At 41.7% G+C, this 23,207-nt stretch overlaps 1 protein-coding gene across 1 annotated transcript; it reads left to right on the top strand.

Annotated features, from left to right (window-relative positions):
* The first annotated feature begins 210 nt into the window (after nucleotides 1-210).
* On the top strand, nucleotides 211-22,168 carry BDH2 (3-hydroxybutyrate dehydrogenase 2). The gene is made up of 10 exons (XM_032333049.1): nucleotides 211-344; nucleotides 3,302-3,393; nucleotides 4,290-4,368; nucleotides 6,436-6,532; nucleotides 8,104-8,212; nucleotides 14,158-14,218; nucleotides 15,178-15,291; nucleotides 18,598-18,656; nucleotides 19,204-19,296; nucleotides 21,368-22,168. Exons 2-10 carry the CDS (start codon nucleotides 3,322-3,324, stop codon nucleotides 21,419-21,421), a joined length of 738 nt encoding a protein of 245 aa, XP_032188940.1. The 5' UTR covers nucleotides 211-344; nucleotides 3,302-3,321; the 3' UTR covers nucleotides 21,422-22,168.
* Nucleotides 22,169-23,207: the final 1,039 nt, after the last annotated feature.

Genomic DNA, 23,207 nt, shown 5'->3' with positions numbered 1-23,207 from the left:
AGTTTTTAATATCCTAGAACAGCACAGAGTAGGCACGAACAAACAACAAAGACTTGGATTAAAGTGACGTAAATTATTCCCATTTCCTAAGTAAACCCCTGAGGTGCGTTTCCATTTTTCACCTTCTCCTTGGAGTCAGCCGTTCTACCAGAGGTCCGCTAGATGGCAGCACACACACACACACACACGTCTAGTAAACAAACGTGAGCCTCCTTTTCTTAAAACTGAAGGAAACTACAAATCCCGGCGTGCATGATGAGCCTGACTTGCTTCTGCACAAAGGTCTCATCAAGTCTGTGGCTGGCCCAGGGATCCGGAGGACGACATCCACTTGCTGCTCTAAAGTAAGATTTCCTAATATTTTTTAAGTTACACTTCAGACTGGGCGGGGGGGGGGGGGGGGGGGGGGGGGGCTTCGATTTGCTTTGCTCTGCAGGGTACCTATTTCAAGATTAATCTTAGCAGTTAGATCAAGATAAGGGTGTGTTTGTAACAAGTTTGAAACTCTGGTATAGGTAAGTTTTTCAATGTGGCTTTCACGTTGGATTTATTGAGAGTTGCCTCATTTTACCGTTTCAGGTCGTGTCTGCACTCACTTTCTCAAATTCATTTTAGTTTGATAGTATCGTCTATTGTAACAGTAAGGATTTGTCCCCCAAATTTGGTTCCCGAGAGGCAAGGCCGGCGAGGGAGAGGTTTAGAGCGAGCGAGGCGGCCGCTCCGTGCTGGAACAGTTGTTCAGCAAGCGCGTCTCCGGGCGCCCCAGATTTGTGGGGGAACCTCTGGTGCGCGCCTTCTGTGTCGGGCGCCTCCGGCCGGCAGTGACAGGGGTGCGAAACAATAGCTTCCTGAGACACCGTGCCCACCATGCCCTCGATCGCGGCGCGGGCGGGGGGGTGGGTATCGGAGTCTCTTCTTCCTAAAGCCTGTGTATCTCTCAGCTCTTAGCGTGTTTACAGCGCAAATGGGTCACTCGCGTAAGAATAAAGAAAAGCGAAAAAACAGCGGGACTCCCTGGCATCCTCCCGGGCTCTGTAAACGTCGGCCTCCCGGGCACCTCACGAGCGCAGACTCAATCCGAGGACTTCGGGGAAGCTGCAAGCAGGTCCCCGGAGCCGGTTGCTGGTGGGGCCCTCTGGGAAGCAAAACTCCAACCCCCAATTAAGCTCGCACCGCGTTACGAGAGGAAATGCTAGGGTGAGAGGAAACGAGAGACCCGGCCGTCGGATCCCGAGGCAGGACCACGCACCGCGCGGCTGGGAGCGAGGGCCGCTGGCTGGGCGGCGCAGGGGCGGGAGGGTCCCCGAGGTCTCTGTCGCGCAGAAGTGGTCCTGGAACTCGCGCCCTGGCCTCCGCGCGGCCGCGTGCGGACCTAGAGCGCGGGAGGGCGTGCCAAGGCCGCAGGAACAACGCGACCCGCGAGGTCTTCTCTTGCACCTGCAACCCGGAGGTCTAGGTTTGAATTCACAGCCCGGAGACAAGGGGAAGACCACTTAATCCTTCTGAAGGTAGTGCACGGGTGACCAGACTCAGTCTCCAACTGAAACACGGCTGTCGTCCAGCCCCCCTCTCCGTCTCCTTCCTCCCTGCGATTTTCACCCGCCCTTCAGGGCCACAGCACACCCTCCCAGGGAAACCACCCGTCCCCGGGGTCTGCCCCACAGTGATCTTTCTAAAATACGTGTCAGTTCGTGTCACACTCTTTCCATCATTCCTTTAATCCCATTGCCTACAAGAGTAACTGGCGCCTCAGCATTCCGAGCTTAGATAAAGCATGGAGGCTTGGTTACAGCAGAAAGCCAAGGTTGGCTGGGGAGAGCAGACATGGGTACAAAAAGAAAGGACTGGATCATATGAGTTCTCTAGGCAAGACCAGCTACCTATCTGTTCTTTATCAGGCAGGTAATTGAGCAGGGTGATTGTGTAGGTTATCTTACATGGCCCATTTAAGGGGGCTCGCTCCCCCCCACCAGCTTTTCTCTTTTTAGAGAATAGAAAACAAAACTCTCAAATTCCTAGCCTCTGCTGCTAGAGCTGGCCTGTGAAATGAGGGTTGGAATTTCTAAGGAGGGCTTCCTTCTTGAATAGAAAGTGAGGACCCCTCTGGAAGGCTTTTAGTTTCCACCTTTTTTTTTTTTTTCCTGGAATGGGGATGTGATGACTTGGGACAAAGCAGCCATTGTGTGACTTGTTGTGAGATCATAGGAACCCATTAAGGATAGTGGGGTGAGAAAATGTACTCAGTTCCCTTGAAGATGATGATCATCATTTGACCTTAACTACCCCAACCTCATCATGAGGCATTCCTCTCATCCTGAAAAGCTACCGTCCAAGATCCAAATATCTTTCTTTTTTTTTTTTAGATTTTATTTATTTGACAGACAGAGAGAGCAAGCACAAGAGGGCACAAACAGTGGGGGACCTGCAGGCAGAGAAGGAGGGAGAAAAACAGGCTCCCCTATCAGCAGGGAGCCCTACGTGGGGCTGGATCCCAGGGCCTTGGGAACATGACCTGAGCTGAAGACACTTAACCAGTTGACTGAACCATCCAGGAATCCCAAGAACCAAATACTTTATGCATATCTTATTTCCCCAGGTCAGAATTCCTCAGTCCTCCGTTCTGAAAATTACTGCTGGTATCTATTAAAATTCATGTAAATGCTTAAACTTTAAGAGAGGATCAGCAGCGTTGTGGGGTGAAATCTTACATAGCAAAGGAGTCAGGAGGCCTGAGTTTAGTTCTCACTCTGTCATTAACTGGGTCTGCGACCTTAGGAAGTCAAATCAGTTTTCTCATCTATAAAATAGGAATATTGGACATGATTTGATTTTCCAGCTCTTTTGTTCAATGACTCTCTGAGGCCAACCATGAAATCTTTCCAGTGACAAGGAAAAGCCAGAGACAACTGATAGTGCGAACCCCAAGAAAAGGTACAGCAGAGAAATTGAGAAGCAGCCCCCACTAGCAAGGACACATACAACACCATAGCAGTTTGTATAGGGACGGTGGGGACAATGGTGATGCTAGTGAGGGGAAGGACCCTGCCTCTGCTATGTCAGTATCAGATGCTGTCTTCTCTAAGTCCTCAAGAAACCAAATGGTGGATTAAAGTCCAATATCTGTTATCACTTCAATGGGTTATGCTAAATGTTTTCTATATACTAAGCTAGGTATCTAGAGTCAGCATTCATGGAGAATTCAGATGACAGGTCATTACGTTTTTAAAGAGTTCATCGAACTGTTGAATCTAGAAGTCACTGCACAGGACTATATACTAAGCCATTACACACATGTGTCTAGCTTAAACTGCAGGCTCCGTTATGGGTCGCCTTGATGGGAAGGTCATCGTCGTGACAGCCGCCGCTCAGGGGATTGGCCGGGCAGCCGCCTTAGTAAGTTATTATCTGTTGTTTGCTTACTAGCTTTTGAGGTATTGAATTATGTGGACAGATCCTGTAGCTATTTAATTCTTCTCTACTTTTTTCTTTCTTTTTTTCAATTTTGTGTTTCTGTTGTCCTAAGTTACAAAAAGAAAAGTCGCTATCCCTCACCCTGGGCAGATGAAGGAATGAACACATCACACGTTTATTATGTGACATTACTGGTACCTTTTGACTCTGAGAGACTTCTTTCTGTGCTCAGTTTCTGTGCATTATGATATATTTGCTGCAGGGGCCCTACCAGAATGCATAGCTTTCTGAAATTATGGCAGTTCAAGTACAGGACTCTAGAATTACAAGACTACCAGGTTACCTTTACCTTCCAATTTATGTCAACTTCTTGCCCATTATAACCCCCACCTGAGCTAATTAAGGCACTTATGGTATAGTCGTATTAGGTATGGTTTGACATTTATGAAAACAGTAGTATACTCTTAGGTGAAAAAGTATTGAAATAACCCGTTTTCTCTTATTACTTGGAATATAATAGGAAATGGAAAATAGTAAGAATTTGCTCAGAAATGAAGCACAGGCTATCACATCACAGAATAGTATTTTGAGAGGTGTCAGTAACAGAGTCCTAGTTTTTAAAAACACGATTTGATTTGATAATGCTTAAAGGGAAAAGCCAACTGACAAGCACAATGTATGTCATGTTGTTCTAATTAATGATAAAAACAGTAACAATGGGAAAGGTGAAGTGAGAATAGAGAGCTTGAAATTCCACCTATTTTATAAGGAAAACAATGAAAATAAGATGAAGAGGGAAAGGCTAACTGACTTTCTACTCACGAGAATGGAATCAAATCAAATAAACAAAGAATTTACTTGCACATTGTGTCTCCCAGGCTTTTGCAAGAGAAGGTGCCAAAGTCATCGCCACGGATATCAATGAGTCCAAACTTCAGGAACTTGAAGAGTGCCCTGGTAAGCAAGTTGACAGTGTGAACTTGGGATTCAGGTGCTGAAAGAAAATTCCTTAGCTACTTAGTTACACTGGCCTTCTCTTCAGAGCCTGATTCCCTGATATCCAATCCACACTGTGCGAACCCACAAAATCTATATATTTAAATGTATAAGCAACATTTTAAGATGTATACCTAAAATATTTTTTTCTGAAACATGTTGAAAGATTCAGTACTCAGTGACAAAATAACACGAAAATTTAACAGTTGCTAACTTTTTTTAAGTAAACTCTAGCCCAACATGGAGCTTGAACTCATGATCTTAAAGTCAAGAGTTGCACGTTCTACCAACTGAGCCAGTCAAGTGCCCCTGTTAATGTTAACTTTTTTAAAAAAAGATTTTATTTATTTATTTCTCAGAGTGAGAGCACAAGTAGGGGGAAAGGTAGAAGCAGGCTCCCTGCTGAGCAAGGAGCCCAGTGCTGGACTCAATCTCAGAACCCTGGGATCACGACCTGAGCCAAAGGCAGATGCTTTACCAACTGAGCCACCCAGGCATCCCTTACTGTTAACATTTAATGATGACTTTCCATTTGAGTGCCTCTCTGTGAGGGAAGCACTGTCCAATAGAAACATGATGTCAATGATGACTGTCACTTTTCGTAGTGGCTACATTTATAAAGTAAAAAGACACAAGTGACATTAATTTTAATAATATATTTCTTAGGGGCACCTTAGTGGCTCAGTTGGTTGGGTATCTGCCTTCAGCTTGGATCATGATCCTGGAGTTCTCGGATTGAGCCCTGCATCTGGCACCCTGCACAGCAGGGAGCCTGCTTCTCCGTCTTCCACTCCCCCTGCTTGTGCTCTCTCTCTCTCTCCCTGTCAAATAAATAAATAAATAAATCTTAAAATAATGGTAATAACAATAGATTTACTTAATTCAATATATCTAAAATATTATAATTTTTACATACACAGTATAAAAAAGTTACCAATGGAATACTTTACATTTTTATACCAAATCTTTGAAATGTACGTGTACTTTACACTTCCAGTACATTTCAGTTCAGACTATCTGCACTTCAGATGCTCAGTAGCCACAAGTGGCTAGTGGCTACCATACTGGAGATAGCTCAGCCGTAAAATCACGTGTCATGATGAGAAACTGTAAAAGTTTAAGTTGTCTGGGTGCGTATTGCCCCTCACGGTACCACACTGAACCTAATTCCAGCATCAGAGGTCTTCTAGTGGCGTTACTCAGAAAGAAATCAGGACGTAGAACTCATTTGAAAGCTAACTGCTTCAGCAAAGTAGAATAGACCGTGTTGAGTTACCATTTCAACAAGTCTAAGGGAAGCTGCTGTCCTAGAAAAGCAAGAAGCAAAGAAAGTTCTTCTGAAACTCGGTTTTAGTTTTCCCTTTCTTCATTTATAATCCTTCTTTTCTATATCCAAAACGGAAGAATAAAATAAACCATATATATTTTAAAATCGTGAAAGTAACTGCTTCTTTCATTAAAGCATATTTGTTGGTTTAGGTTGGGGGGGTTGTTTGTTTTTTTGGTTTTATTTTAGTAGCTAGTACAACATGTCTTTCTCAGACCCCATGCCAGATCTCTCAGGGTTAGTGTTTCCATCTCTTCTTCTGGCCTCATGTTTCTTCTTGCAATTCAGTCCAGAAATAAGTGATGGTACCCATGACCGACAAAGTCATTTCTAGTAAATAGAAGAACTGACATAAAGGTAAAGGGCACAAATAGAAACAATCGCTTCTCCCACCACCCCTGTCCTTCCCCCTGAGACAGAATTCAGGATCACTGTAGCAGTGATTCAACCTCTGGGGAAAGGAAGGGCTGGAATGGACCCACTTTCAGATGTTACTGCTGGCTTACAGAGGCATCTGATACAGAGCTCTAGATGGGGAGGACTGTAAGATTCTGAGATTCCTAAGACCCTACTAATGGCCAACAATCCTGTGAAGCCTAACTGGACAAATATTATAGTCTTTACACTTCAAAACAGCGAAATCTTCAAAGCTAACATTTTTATGAGTAAAGGTAAATCGTGTCTTTTGTTTTATTTTTCAGGTATTCAAATTAGGACCCTTGATGTCACAAAGAAGAAACAAATTGACCAGTTTGCCAGTGAAATTGAGAGACTTGATGTTCTCTTTAATGTTGCTGGGTAATGCACACACTTTAATTTCACTGTCCTTACAGAAAGTTTTCTCTTTTACTTAATGACATTTGGTACTATGGTGAAATGAGTCATCATGAACCATAATATATTTCTTGGGAAATACAGCTAGAGTTTAGACAGAATTTTTATTCCAAGATTCAGCAAGTGAGAAAGCCAGAGAAGTGGACATGGGCTGAGTCCTAAGGGGAATTATGGTCTGCTCAAGAGAACTGGTAGTCATCCAAACCTGTTGACATTCTTAAGGCTGGTAATGCCTCACACTGGACGGGTTATGGATGTTCCACTAAGACGTATAAGATAAAATGAAAAACTGTTTTCCAGTAGATGTCTTTAAAACAAGTATATTTACCACAAACCAAGTACTCAGCCTATTGAAATGCAGGTGTTCCCCGTTTTGGGGCACAACGTTCCAGCCAGTCCTCTACACTGCCCAAGCTCAGGGTTTCTTACTGGAACAATGAGCCCCACCCAGCAAAAGAAGTTTCCGTGTTGCACTTCTGTATAGAGTGCAAGGAGAATGGCTTAATTGAACTTATTAGGGTGGTACCAACAGTTCTGAACCATGTGTGAATGAGGGGAGACTGGAACTGAAGCAGCCACACCGAGGACAGGCAGTGCTACTTTTTTGCTACTCAGGTGTAGCCTAGTAGAGATGAGCCCAACGGACGTTTACACAGGAACTAAGTGACATTCCACTTTTCTTATGTTGTGTTGTATTTGTACTGCCGCATTGACAGAAAAATTCCAGAGCCTTCTAATATATTTTTGTTCTTCTTGCTAATCATGTTTCAGTGAAAAAAAAAAAGTCCGTTTGTAGTTTGTCATATGTTACATTGTGTGGAAATTAAGTCAAAAAAATTTATGATAATCTATTTTATAAACTGCTCATTCTTTATATGAGAATATACTGAGAGCCTTCACAAAAAGAAAACCAGGAAAATTAGGTTTTGAACATCTATATATTAAATTTTCAGCAAGGTAAGAGGTATAGAAATAGAGCGTGTGGTTCTTGCTGTCATATGAAAGATGAGCAGGTTATTTACGAGTGTGACTTGAAAAGGAGTAAAGGCTGCTTGAAGAGTTTGGGTTTTTTTCTGCTTTGTTTACTCAATATGTTAGAACTGTATGATAGCAATATTACTTTGCAGCGCTGAGATTTGGAGACACTGGTTTTCCTTGCAATTTGATTTCCCTTTGAAAACACTAAATCTGTGTCACCAGAGGGCACTGTTGCTCTTGACATAGGAGTCAGGGCGGGCGTCCTAGTCTCAGGTTTGTTTATCATTATTTCCTGTGCAGTCGCCGTCCAGCTTATGTTTGGTGGCCCCAAACCTCTGCCTTTCTTTTCTAAAAGAAAGATGTTTTCCAATAAATTTATTTAGATTAAGTTGGATACTCATTAACCTAATGTAGTAAGTCATATTCCAAATTGTTAAAATCTTCAAAAGGGAAGGTCAATGGCCTGAGTCAATATATGACAGTAAAAACTGGTAAGGAAATGGAATACAGATCTTCTTAAATGATCACTTTTCCCCACTGATCAATCCTTCTTCCAGTTTTGTCCATCACGGAACCATACTGGACTGCGAGGAGAAAGACTGGGACTTCTCGATGAATCTCAATGTCCGCAGCATGTACTTGATGATCAAGGCATTTCTTCCTAAAGTAAGGACCACCACCACTAGGATAAGCACCACTGGATAAGTAGGCCTCCACACCGGGCACCCAGAAAGGGTCCTCGCATATGCCGAGCAGTGGCAGTAGCTACCATAATGACGAACCTGCACTGAACACTTATATCAAGCATTTAATATGAATTAACTCATTTAACCTTCCAGTTAAGAAATGGTCAAGAAATATTAAGCACTTTCTATTTGCAGGTCTCCATTCTAGGTGCAGAAGATCCATCAGAAAACTAAACAAAGTCCCTTCTCTAAGAGAGATCCTATTTTTGAGGAGTGAGACAGGATAATGGGTAATGAGACATATAGCTTGGAGAGTGATTAGAAGTAATATGAAGAAGAAGCTAGGATCTCAGGAAAGTCCAGGAGGGCCTCTCTGAGAAGCTGGAATTTTCATAGAGTTCCAACTGAAATGAGGGTGCTAGCCATTCAGGCATGTGAGGAAGAGGGCCCCAGGGAGAGGGACAGCAAGGAGGCATGCAGGACCAGAAGAATGTGATGAGGTAAGTGCTACTTTATCACATCCACAGTACAAAGGATAAAACTGGGCGGTGAGATAACTTGCCCAAGGTCACATAACTAGCAAGTGGTTAGAGAAGGATCTGAACCCTGGAAGTTGGGCCCCTTTTCAGATTTCAGTGTCCAGGCACATGCTCTCAAGATGGAGGTACCACCATTGCTTTTCTATTCCCTTAGTATTCTCCTTGTTTGTAGGTGAGCCACAGAGGCACCAGAGAGGTGAGAGACAGTATATGCTAAAGAGAGAGCATTCCTCCTTGGTCTGCTGCCCTTGAATTCCATAGCCTTCACACAACTCATCAGTGTTTTTCATTTTATTTTAGAAACAAGTGTTAAATGCCTTTTGATATAAAGCACACACTAGGTGTTCTGGGGGGAGGGGAGAGTAAATAGGAAAAACAATGAGTTCAAATGAACTTACAAGCCAGTAGTAAGCCAACTGCACAAGCTCAGACAATGAAAGGGGCAGACTCAGTACAGAACCAGTTCAGTCCAAGGTTGCCAACAGAACCCTAGTAAAATGCAGAGGAGCCATTCTTGTCTTTCAGCCCAGCCGGATTAGATGACAGACATGCTGAATGCTGCCAGCCCAGCACAGAGAAGAGCTTTTTTAATGGCAAGGCAGGGCTGATGCTTTGCTCTGAACATTCAACCTAATGTTAATTAAGAAGGATCCAGATGAACATTAAAAGGAAAGTTAGGAAAAATTGACTTAGAAACAAAGAAATTTGTTTTAATCTGCTTGTTTAACACCTAAAAAGGATCTCTCAGTGGGTCCATAGGATGTTGACCAGCAATTTTTTTTTAATATAAATCTCATTTTTTCTACTTACTTGGAGTTCATGAGAATCTATGCTATTTGGAACATGGATTATTTTTTGAAGACTGATTCTAAGATATGGGAAAGAAGCAGAGGCTATAGTAAAAGGAGAAAGCTTAGGTCACAGTCACACCAACATAACCAGCCTCCTTCATGTCTGGAATGCTTTACAAATATGAGTGAAGGCAGCAAGGGTGAGGTATGGTCCCATGGAGCTAAAATGTATACTTGTCAGTAAGTGTTAACTTTTGAAATAGCAAACACTAACTTGCAAATTCGTGAGTTTACCTATGATTGAAAGCATCTTAACAGTAATCTATATAAGCAGTAACACCCATTTATTTAAAAAAGTCCCAAGAGATATTGATGACTAGGATAGGCAGGATGAAAGTGACAGTAACCAACCTGACCCCAGATTTCGGACTCTGGCATCACAGCCTGAACTCTGCCCCTCCTTCACTGTGTGCCTTGGGAGATGGCACTTGTTCTCTATTTAAAATGAGAGTGAGGGCGCCTGGGTGGCTCAGTTGGTTGGACGACTGCCTTCAGCTCAGGTCATGATCCTGGAGTCCCGGGATCGAGTCCCACATCGGGCTCCCAGCTCCATGGGGAGTCTGCTTCTCCCTCTGACCTTCTCCTCGCTCATGCTCTCTCTCACTGTCCCTCTCTCTCTCAAATAAATAAATAAAGTCTTTAAAAAAAAATTTTTTTTAATTAAAAAAATAAAATAAAATAAAATGAGAGTGAGAAATTACATGATCCCTTCCAGCTCCAATTGTCTGGGATCCTCTGGGTTCAATTACTATGATGCACATTTCCAGGTTAGAACTTTCAGGTGGCGGGGGGTGGCGCCTGGGTGGCTCAGTGGGTTAAGCCTCTGCCTTCAGCTCAGTCACGATCTCAGGGTCCTGGGATCGAACCCCACATCGGGCTCTCTGCTCATCAGGGAGCCTGCTTCCCCCTCTCTCTGCCTGCCTCTCTGCCTACTTGTGATCTCTCTCTCTCTCTCTCTCTCTCTGTCAAATAAATAAATAAAATCTTAAACCAAAAAAAAAAGACTTTCCAGGGGAAGCCAGTATTTAGAGTCCAGGCAGATCTGAAAAGTCAGGTGGTCAGAACAAAGAAACACTTTTGGAAATTTTTGTTCATGGGTAGATGTACTGAAAATCATTCCAGAACTGGAATATGAGTCAAGAGGCAAAGAACAATTTAAAAATACTCTAAGAAGAGGTCAGTGCAAAATCCAAAGTCAGGGAAATCTTGGCTATGTGAAGGTTTCTCTCCTTTGTTGTATCCTAGAAGACTCTTAGCACATAGAAGTGCTTTGTCAAATATTTGTTGAATCAATCAATCAATCAATCTAGGTTGTCAGTCCTGGAAAAGGTCAGACATGGAATCACCAAAGACCCAAGAAACCAAGGTCTGCTAGGTTTAGGAGCTGAGGTCAGTGGGGACAAAAAGCTGGGTCGGGGTAGGACTAGTTGATCTAGTTGATGTACAGTTCGAGGGAATTTTCAGAGCTCTTCCCAGCCTCTGCCTGAGTTTCTGGGAGGTGAATCCTACAGAGGATTCCCACATAGGAGGCATTTCACTTTATACAAGTCGTATTTGCCAGAGAGGGCTGTCGAGCGGGGAGAAAGGAAGAGCCCCACATTCTACCAGTAGACACTGAGCCAGCGTTGAGAAGACTGCTTGGAAGGAGGCGAGGACGGGGCTCGAGAACCAGCAGACAGACCTGGTTGAATGGATGGCACAAGTGTTGGGGCTGCACTAACCTCTCCTAGGTGACTCTATTCTAAAGTTTTGCCTGAGGAACTGCTGCATTTCAGAAGATGAGAGGCTGAACTTACTTAATAGTTCATCTTTATCCATCCAGTTGGAGTCTATGTATCCTATAGGCATTAAAAATGGGTTACATATGACAACGATAGCTCAGTAAAATGAAAAAAAAATAAAAATATGTAAAAATGGGTTATTTGCAAAGTTGGATACTAAAGAATAATAAGGCTTTGTTTTCAAGCCTGGACTTATTCTCCTGGTCTTTTTTATGAGGACCCCATTTCATTATGATCCTCTTTATCACATAACTAAGCAAGTTGGGTTCAATATTTTCATGGCTACTGCTGTCTCTGACTTGGATGGGTCGCCTCAGCCCCCCCTTGCACCCTTTAATCCAACACAGTGCCTTAGCTTGTTTTAGACTCTCTGCTCCAGAGTGCAAATGGCAACTAAGTATCAAAACAGAAGGGAGGGGAATACTATGGGGAGACCTCTGGTCCCCGGAGGAGCCTCATCCTGGACCACTCAGTTACTCACCTCCATTCCTGCACCTCTGTGTCTGAAAGCTGCTAGAGCAACTCACCCCAGCAAAAGCAACTTCTCTCTCTACACTGACGGCTGAGACGCTTTCTTTTTAGAAACGGTTTCCTTGACTCTGATGGCCCATCGTGTCCCGATTTTCCTTCCTCTGTTCTCTGGAGTGGTCTTCCATTCCCTCTGACCAGCTGTTTTTCCCCTTTACCACTCTCAGTGTCCACCATCCCTTCTTGTTCTTTATGGTCATCCTCCGAGCCTCTGATTTCAATGAGAAGGTAATGCCCATTGGGCAGGGATTCTCTCCAGCTCTTGCTTCTTCCCCCAAAGCATTCATGGGTCCACATGCCCCCAGACATACCTACATGCCCTGGGAAACACACATACATGTTATACTTAAGTATAAATTCATCTGAAAACATTGTTAATTCATAGCAATTTTTTTTTCATTCATTAGATTATTCCTTTAGGTCTGGGGCAGAGTCCAGCAACCTGCACTTTACACTAGCATCCCAGAGTGCCTGCATGGCACAGTCGGTCAAGTGTCTGATTTCAGCTCAGGGCATGATCTCAGTGTTATGAGATCCAGTCTCCTGTAGGGCTCTGCACTCAGCAGAGAGTCTGCTTAAGATTCTCTCCCTCCTTCTACCCTTCCCCTACCCATGAGCTCTCTAAATTAATTTTAAAAAGAAGCTTCCACCTCAAGAGATTCTGATTTATCACAGTGTAAGGACCACCTACTGTATACCACATCTAGGAGGACAAAACAGCCGCAGACCCTCCCCTTCAGACCTTTATATTCACTGGTGGGCTCAGTGGGATTGTTTCCCAAAGACTGAGCACCCAACAGGGTTAGGGATGAGTTTATATGGTTACCAGTGGTGGGGGATGGTAACAGGACGTTTTTCACGGTCTCTCAGGGCCAATTGGCCCCCTTTATGTGGAAGTATAATCTATATGGAAGCATCTCAGGAGAGTGCTAAATCATCCCAGGGGACTTGTTTTCTTTTCTTAACCAAGCAGGGCAGCCATTTGGTCTTTTTCTGTCTCAGCAGGAGCAATGGAGAGCAGTGGACAGTAAGGGGCTGAGGCCCAGGGGTCTCTATCCGCTTCATATCCCCCCTCTTGATGATCGGCAGAGGTATCCTAGAGATCATCATTATCTAGATTTAAGGGACCGTATCCTTGGAAGGCAAGGATACGGGCAGTCCTGTGTTGAGAGATGGTAATTTCTGATGAAACAGACGAGGCTGTTGAGGAGACAATTCTGAGGGAGGTGTTCTTAGGAAACACTCCTTCAGTGAGGGAGGCAGGCCTCACTGTGTGTAACCCTTCACCATATCCTGCACTTACTACCTCAGCTCTCTCCACCTCTGTTGCCCACAGGCATTTCTGCATCTCTGTCAGCTTCCAGTGGGTCTCCTTGACGTAGTGCCACAGTAGTCTTAGTATTCCCCAAATGCAAACATGCCTCTGCTCTGCATTAAACCCCTCATTGTCACCACCACACTGCCTTCAAGGTAAGGCCCAAATTCCTAAATTTAGTCCTCAACGGCCTCAGCAGCCTCATTCCTCCCATGCTCGGCATTCCAACCAGACCCATCCCTTGGTCCCAGCTCCATGATACAGCCTTTATACATGTGGTTCTTCCTCCTTAAAACACATTTCTCTTTTATTTTTCTGACTAATGCCCTGTTTTTCAAAACTCAGGCCACCTCTTTCCTCTTTTGGATCCCTCCTCTGAGTGTCCCACAACCTGGATTGGTCTCTTCCCGCCCCCCTAATCCCCCTCTGTGGAGGTCTCTGCTGTCTGTTGCCTGATGGTGGTTGTGTCAACCCCTCCAGTCTGCAGGCAGCTGTCTACAGGCAGGGAGTGTGTGGTTTATCTTCCAAACTCCTGGAACTAGCACATATCTGATCATAGTAGGTCTTCAACAAACATGTGTCAAGGTAAGAGTTTTCCAACAACAGGAATACAAAGTAATGATTAATGTTCATTAACTTTCCATTTAGCTCAGAGCTCCTTGGTCTTGCCGACGCTCTTGTGCCAAAGGAAGGCAGTAATCCCCCTGGGAAATGTTCCTGCCAGTGAGTGCGTGAGCATGCCACCCTCTCCCAGTAATGACTGGGTGACACTGTTAAGACTGCTTAAGAGCACTTCATGTTAATAGCTAATAAGATGCTTCTGCAAACCATAAGTAAATGCAAATCTTTTAAAGAGGTCATATTTTTATCTTGCAGAGTAGCATTTTTTTTAATTTGTTTTGTTTTGGCAGATGCTTGCACAGAAATCTGGCAACATTATCAACATGTCGTCTGTGGCTTCTAGCATCAAAGGTAGGTCTGTCTTCCTCTGGGAATCACGATGCACAGACTCCCATAACTTCACGATCTGTGGATTTTCACAAATAGCATTGATTATAAAGGCCACACATAATTTCAAAACCACTTTTATTAAAATTGGTATTATGTTCCTTACTGTCAGTCCTTTTTGCTTTCATTGTAAGCCAATCGTAAAAAATGAATTTGTTTTATTTGCTCTTCTTTGTATTCCTTCTAATGGATATGGAAATGAAAATCAAGCTGGAAGAAGGAAATATTTGTCCATTTAATTAACCAAAAAAATGTATTGAACACTATGTGCACCTCATGGTCCAAAAGGGGAAGAGTCAGGCAAATGCATGTCTTCTGTAGTGTGATAGTATTACCACACGGGTTTGTGCAAAGTGCTGGCACGATACGGGGGAGTCCTTTACAAAGTCAGCTGGTCTGGGCCTAAACAAGTCAAGTCCATGAGCCAGAACTGTGGTGCCAAGTGGAAATGACGTCACAGTCTGGCAGATGATTTGCGAGTTTCAAATGAAAGCACTACTGCTGAGGTAGCGTCCCTTCTCTCCACAAGAATGCACGGGAAGCCCGCCCAAGACAGGAAGGCAAAGAAAGGGTGGGCCTCTAGATTTTTTGGACCGGTTTGTTCTGTTGTTCTTTCCCCGGATTCTCTTTTGGAATCTGCCCAAGAGTACTGCCCACCAATGATGAAAACCTAAGACCACTGCTGTCCCCTACGTGTGGGTTCTCAACACCTCAGTCTCGACTGAGTTGTGCCAAGAATGATACTATTTTCCCAGAAATTCCAGAAACCAGCCCTCTTCAGGGAGAAAATCTGATACCAAATTTTTAAAAAGGTGGGGTGGGAAGAAGCATGACAGGGGCTACTGGGGACAGTTATTTATGTTCCCTTTCTCAAGGGGACTGTTGTTTTGTTCTTTCCATTGTTGCCTTCCTTTCACCATCAGGAGTTGTGAACAGATGTGTGTACAGTACAAGCAAGGCAGCTGTGATTGGCCTCACAAAGTCCTTGGCTGCAGACTTCATCCAGCAGGGGATCAGGTGCAACTGCGTGTGTCCAGGTGAGGTGGGCACCACAGGACGGCACACCTGTCCTTCCTGACACCCTGGCTGCCACTGTGAAACCTATCCATGGAAGCTTGTATACCATGTTATATTGTATCCTGTCATTGGGGAAAAGCTCAAATGGAAAAGGGTTTAGGCTTATTAAGGTAACAGTCCAACAGGACTGCCTGGGTGGCTCAGTCAGTTAAGCATCTGCCTTCGGCTCTAGTCATGATCCCAGAGTTCTGGAATTGAGCCACAGGTCAGGCTCCCTGCTCAGTGGAGAGTCTGCTTCTCCCTCTCCCTTTGCCCCTCCCCGCTCTGGTGCTCTCTTTCTCTCTCTCTCCAATAAAATAACATCTTTTAAAAAAAAATAGATAAGAGTCCAACAGTGGGTTGGGAATGAGATACTTAGTCGGAGTGTACCATAGATGCAAGGGGTTTAAGTGGTATTCATGTGTGTAGAACAATTCCAAATCTCATGGCCAAGACACGTAACTGGCCAGAGCTTGGTGTTCTGCAAGCAGACCAGAGATGACCTTGTCAAGGGGAAGCCAAAAAGTAGACCATGCTCGCAGGACCACAGGAAGAAAGTAAGAGCATCCTCCCAGGACACAGGGAGCTACTGAGTCTTGTCAATCACCTGGGGCGAGCCATAAATAAAAAGGAGGGATTAACACCTTCCTTGATGCTATCAAAAGAGGATCAGCACACTGTGGCCTGCAGGAGGAATCTGGCCCACCTCCTGTGGAGTAAAGACAGTCATAGTCTGAGACGTCCCATTGAGTTTGCGTACATATTGTCTATGACCATGTTCCTGCTTCAAAGGACCAAATAAATGGTTCTCAAAGCAAAATTATTCCCTATCTGGCTTTTTATCAAAATGTAGGCTGACCTCCCATTGAAAAGAAAGAAGAAAAGCAGAACTTAGTAGACAAGATGTTCAATCTCTCCAAACAAATGCGTTCTGTAACTTACTTCATAGGAATAACTTACTTTCGTAATAACTGTGTGTTGTCTAGGAAGTAGATAGGCCCTTCCACTGGTTCCACTGACATAAATGAATACAGGGAGCCTAAGAAGAATTACTAACTTCTTCTCTGAAAAGGAATTAAATATCACATCTCCAGGATCAAAGCGACCCTCGGGTTTACAGCTGGTATTGGGGAGTTCAGGATTTCACGCTTATTTGTGGAACTTTTTGAAACCTAAAATGCATGCCAGAATTGGGGGGAAGAGCGGATGAGGAAAATTTTTGTCATTTGGAAAGTTCATACCAGCTTTTTACATATTCCACCATGCTCTCCCCTCAAGTGAAAAACCACTGATTTATCAGTTTGAAAGAGGAATACAAAACACCCTTCAAGCTACAGAATTTCCAGTTAAAGTGCTCTGTTTGATTTTTCTTGGACTAGAAAAGTAAACCTAGGTAACACCAAGAAAAAGGAGGATATAGTCAAGCCGGTTTCACTGGGTTTTAACATACCACTGGTGACACTTGGCTCTAGCTATTTTGGGTGCCATTTACCCAGTGGAATAAATGGCAAAATGACTTGGAAAATGTGGTTGTTTGAGCAGCTGGACTTTTCAGAAGACTGGAAAATATATTATCAAACTGTCTGGAACAAGGAACTAGCTGTGACTCAAGAGCCAGTCACAGAAGAAAACCTGACAAGGGATGAGTGTGTCTGGGGTGGCGCCAACAGCGGTAGAGTCACAACTCTTCCACCAGGCTCGTGTAGACTGGAGCAAGCCATGTCAGTCTGTGCCGTGACACAGGAGACTCAGCACAATGGAATTAAGTAGAAAGCTGGCTCTGTGGTTCCATTTAATAGCCATTAAGAGCAGCCGTATGAAAGAGATGATGCTCACTTGTCTGAGCAGGGGGGAAGGTACAAAAGTTGCATTTTAAAACTGGATTTTGAGGATATTGAGGATATTGTTTAGTGAAGGCTTCGGGTGTCTTAAGCATACTGTTGGTAGGATCTTGGACTGTTAGGAGGCTATGGATGAGAGAAGTGAGGAAAATATTATTGGATGCGGAATCTTTTTTATGTGGCTCTAGAACGTTTATCAGCACTATTGCCTGCAGTGATATGGAAGGTAGAAAATGTTCCTTTTTTTTTTTTTAAGATTTTATTTATTTATTTGACAGAGATCACAAGTAGGCAGAGGCAGGCAGAGAGAGGAGGAAGCAGGCTCCCCGCAGAGCAGAGAGCCCGATGTGGGGCTCGATCCCAGGACCCTGAGATCATGACCCAAGCCGAAGGCAGAGGCTTTAACCCACTGAGCCACCCAGGCACCCCTAGAAAATGTTCCTAATGAACCAGGTGACCCACTAAAGGCAGTTTTCCACCCCGAGGTCGAAAGGGCTGCCCACTTCTGGCAGAATGTGAGAGGAGACAGGTAACCTAAAGAAAGGGTGTTAAACACAAAGGAGCTAGATAGAACTTCCTGAATGAAGATTCCCACCTTCTCCAGGGAAATGACAAATGATGCTAAAATTGAGAAACAGTTTCCTGGTAAAACCCAATGGCACTCTCAGGACCAGAGGGTATGACTCTAAAATAACTTGTTATGACCTTACATGTATCATGTGGTTGCCCAAAGGGCTGTCAGCCCACCACAAAAAAAGGCCTTCTGAAGACAATTTGTAGATTACATAAATTAAGAAAAAAATTTGGGCAACTTGCTCTGTGGGAGCCTGAACTGAGTGGGATTTTTAAAATTTTAGCGTCATTCTTACTTTTTTTTAAATGAAATGATTTCAAATTATATTTTTTATGAGAAACATGAAACTATGTTTAAATATAGGAATTTGAAACCGGTGAAAATAGGCAAGATAATCAGGAAAATGTAGAACCATCTTAATTACTGAGGACCACAACAGACATGGCACTGTCCCCAGGAATCCCCAGAGTGAACCTGACAGCAAAGAATGGTTTTGAGATCATGAAGTCATCCTGTGTTCTTGTACTTTGAAGCACTTATATGGATGTGTGGACATCTCAGGGTTGTTCTGAGAAGTAACTGAGATAATACATGTAAAAGTGACTAAAATCCTTAAAGTGTCATGTCAATGTGCTGTGACTAAAATATGTCTTGGGAATGCTGGGCATTTCATCCAGAATCCTTGCCTCGTGTCACAAGGAATTATGATCTGTATTTTTAAATATCATAGAAAATGGAGGTGAAACTATCATTCATATTCATGGAAAAGGGTTTCACCGATTGTTGTATCATATGTAAAGGAAGTTTAAAGTTTGTCAATGTCTTTTTCAGTTTGAGTAATTAACCAAGCTGAATGTCCCCCTTTGATTTAGGAACGGTTGATACCCCATCTCTGCAAGAAAGAATACAAGCCAGACCAAATCCCAAAGAGGTATATCTATTTTAAATGTGTTTATATCATCTGGTTGAAAAATGTCCTCTTCCTTACCTAGAGTAGACAAATTCGTAGAGACAGAAGAGTGGCTGCCAGGAGGTGGTGGAGGAGAGAAGGGGGAGCTATTGATTAATCGGTATAGAGTTTCCATTTTGCAAGATGAAAAGAGTTCTAGAGATCTGTTGCATGATAATGTGAATGTACTTAACACTACTGAACTCTACACTTAAAAATGGTTAAGATGATAAGTAACGTACTATGTGTATTTTACCACAGTTTCAAAAATTAAAAAAAAAAAAGCCCACTTCTTTAACTGATCTGATATAGTGTCTGTAGGTTTAAGCATAACACATAGTTTGAGTACCTTGGAAGTCACATAGTCCTACTTGGTCCATAATGAATGAAATTAATGATATTCTCATTATAATACATGATTACTCAAGGTAGCACACCACTGGTACCTCTATAGACTCTTCTTGCCTTTGACCTCCTGAGTTCTCACTACACCTCATGTCACTGATACCTGGTATGTTTCTGGTCTTAGGCACGGAACGATTTCCTGAAGAGACAGAAGACTGGAAGATTTGCAACCGCAGAAGAAATAGCTCTACTGTGTGTGTATTTGGCTTCTGATGAAGTAAGCACTCTTCTTCCCAGGGAGTTCATGATCCTCACTTGGCCATGATTGGCTTATCAAAATAAGGTCACATTAGAGAGTTGCAAACATACATATGCCAAGAGGTTGCACTTACAAGCGAGGGAACAGTTGTGATTTAATTTGCTCAAAGAAAGACCATGTGATCAGAGCCACCAATTCTTCCTCATTCAACTCAACATGTCACTAAATCTTGTAGCAAATGATGGGGAGGATAGAAAAAATTAAATTGCTCATTTATGAGAAACAATTGCTTTCAAATATTGTAATTGGGGAAAGCCTGATTAAACGTAAGTCAAGCAATGAACCTCCAAAATTATGAGAGCTTTAGGGGAAATGGGGAGAGAGTTCAACAGATGTAATTGTCTCTAGAAGACCCAGGATTGGCATCTGGTATTTTTAGTTTAGGAGACTCCTACTGGCTCTTTTTTCCTATGAATTCTTGTTTGTCATCACATATGGGAATTCCTATTTCTAGCTCTTTCCACTTTGCATTTATTTCGTAACCAGTTTCTCCCTTAATAGCTATTGTATATATTCTTAAATGGCACACAACTACGAAAGCAGAAACTACATTTATAAGGCATAGAGCACAAGAGAATCCCCCTCTGATTTATGTGTTTGCGTATGACATGACCAGGGAACCGCCGTGTATGAGGAGAGAGGAAGAAAGGGACCCAGGCGGGAATAAGGAGGTGTGTTACTGATGCATTAGCTCTTCTTTACATAACTTGGTACACACCAGGCGTTTGGTGAATGTGACAAATACAGTGGCTGAAATGTGTTAATGGCAGAAGCTACCACTTCTCAGATTTGTTAACTACAGTTTTTCGTAGCTGCGGGAATTGCTAAACAAATTACTAATGGAACAAGTTCATGGGCCTTTGTGGTCTCTTTGACTCTGTATCTACAGAAAGGCTCGTTTGCTTTGGGGTGCTGCTGAGGACCTAAATTGCCCTTGTTTAGTCAGATCTTAGGTTACCAAATACTTGGAAATGTTCTGGCTTGAAATGTGCAATAAAAAGATCTTTGGACTTTTAGAGGAACCCAGAGGATTCCTCTAAAAGTATGTATCAGAAAGCTTACTTTTTAAAAAAAAGTATCTATGTATCAGAAAGCTTACTTTTTAAAAAAACACTTTGAGGATTTGGGGTCATTTCTTGGTAAAGTGCCTGATAACCCCTTAATTTATCTATAATATTTTATCAGTTTTCATAGGTTTAAAAATTTCTGTTCTCATACTATGAAGTCTTTCCTTCCTGTCTCTTCCATTATCTCAGACTTTAGATAAATTTAAAAGTAAGAAAAGAAATTTAACATCCATGCTTAAGTTAAAAGATTTTGAAACCCCTACCACAATGATCATTTCAGCTTTATTTCTTGGGAAAATGAAAAATTTTATGGAAAAAAAGCAATTTTTTAAATTCCCTTAGTTTTGTACAGATTTAAATATCTGAAACTAGTGTAGAATATTTTTTCATATTTTAATAGCTATAATAATATTATTCATATAAATTTAAAAACACATTTAGTGTGCTTCAGGAGATACCTATCTATTTTGGAAATACCTATCTATTTTGATCAACTAAATATACAGTATCTTATATAAAAAATTCTGTTTGGTAATTGACACGATCACTTTATGACTGATGATGATGTTCAAAAATTTATTAATGTCATAAAACTCAGCTACTTTAGAATAGTTCTGAATTTTAAAATGAAAATGTGCTATTTTAGCCTATACTTTATCCTAATTTAGGGAGTGGCTGCATATCTCTAAACTTAATTTTCTGATTCTGAGACCAAATACCTGCTTAGAATGTGACATGTGCTAAAACACTAGCCAGAGGCCAGTTAACTCCAGATCTCAAGAACATGCAGCTGTTTCAAATCATCCAAAACTTAATTGACATTTTCCTAAAATGTTTGTTAGGTGAGTATGCCTATTACTATGAATACATTGTTTAGCTATCTCAGTCATGGGGAAATTGGAAAAAACACAACGTGTGTTAAACCTAGTAATTATTCTTTCTCCTTGTGTTTATCACTGCAGTCTGCCTATGTAACAGGTAATCCTGTCATCATTGATGGAGGCTGGAGCTTGTGATTTTGATCTCCTTGCTGGGAAGGAAGGCAGGCCCTTCCTGTCCACAGTGAACCTGGTTATGAAGAAAATTCACCCATCATGTCTTTCCTATTAATGGCATATTAATGAAAACAACCCCTTTTTAATGATGTCATTGTTCACGGGAGTCACATTCTTTAAATATATTAATCTTTTTCTAACCTCTTCTGAAATCATTGTAGAGAGATGACATAAAGGATAATGAACTCATTGCAAATGAATAGTTTTAAAATAAACAACAATTTGCAAGCATATAAAATGAAAATGTGAATATGAAAAATGGAAGGTTTTTAAGAAAAAGGTATTAATTTGTATTTTACTTCTATCTCAAATTATTCAACTATTTTGTACAATTCTGCATTGGTCTGTACATGGATACTAATTTTAAAATTTTCACCATTATAAATGAATACAAAGTAGGAAGGAATTCAGTCAGCTTCAGTAACTTACATTAAAAGGAGTTTAGATTCAGAACTATACTATTGATCTGTTATATAAAAGAAAATAATCATCAAGTGTTTATGCTTAATGGATGTTATCACTCAAAATTTAGTACTGTTTTCTTAGCTTAAGTAAAAAAATCTTTCTTAAAATAAGCAATGATAATTAGTATGAGCCTAAGAAACTTATGATGAACTAGCAATATTATCAATTTGCGTGATATTTTTTAGGTTAAGTGTAGATTTTTTTCACCAAATTCCTAGTTAATAGTAAAAGGACATGAAATTTAGAAACAGTCTCTGGATAAATAAATGTAAATGATTCATATAACAGGAAACAAAATTAAAGAAAATAAAATTTTCAAGGGATAGGTGAAATAGATAAAGAGAATTAAGAAAAACAAACTTTCAGTTTTAAATAAGTCACAGAGATGAAAAGTACAACATAGGGAATATAGTTGATAGTATTGTTAATAACATTGTATGGTGACTATACTTACCATGGTAAGCATTGAATAATGTATAGAACTATTGACGCAATAGTTGTACACCTGAACTTAATACAGCATCGTACATTAATTATAATTCAATTAAAATATGGTTACAAAGTTTTTGGGTTTGTTTTTTTTTTTCCAAGAAAAAGGTTAAGCGGGGCACCTGGATGGCTGTTAGGAGTCTGCCTTCAGCTTTAGTCATGATCCCGGGGTCCAGGGATGGAGCCCTAAATTGGGCTCCCTGCTCAGTAGGAAGCCTGCTTCTCCTTCTCCCTATGCTGCTCCCTTTGCTTATCCTTGCTCTCTCTCTCTGTGTCAAATAAATAAAATCTTTAAAAAAGAAAAGAATAGAAAAGAAAAAGCGTAAGCAAATTCATGAATGATAATTTGATAAGAGATTATTGGGAAGAAATTTTTTCATATTCTTTTAGTTTTAGCATTTTATGTTTGTTTTTTGTTGCTACTTCAGAAGACTAAATGGTATTATGCACATATAGATAATAAATGAGCACTTAGTCTTTCTTTTTAAAATCTTAATTAATAATATTATCATAATCAAAATGCTGTAACTTCTCATCAGGTGAAGTGATGGAAGACTGAAGCTTATAAGTGTGTTATGAGGTACTTTCTGCTGTGAGCCAGTATACATGAGTATGTATAGCTATGACAAATGAATTCTAAATAAGCACACAATGAATTCTGCAAAATGAATTCTAACATTTAAAAAAAAAAAGGCTTTCTCAGAGTTCTCTCAGCTAACTATAAACAATAAAACATTATAAATAAGAGCAGAGGTAAAATATCACCAAAAAGTTCAATGTTCTCCAAAGTCAT

This window comes from Mustela erminea, chromosome 2 (assembly GCF_009829155.1).
Source record: "Mustela erminea isolate mMusErm1 chromosome 2, mMusErm1.Pri, whole genome shotgun sequence".
Classification (NCBI taxonomy): domain Eukaryota; kingdom Metazoa; phylum Chordata; class Mammalia; order Carnivora; family Mustelidae; genus Mustela; species Mustela erminea.
Note: the sequence above shows the minus strand (reverse complement) of the source record. Positions and strands in the feature narration are given on the sequence as shown.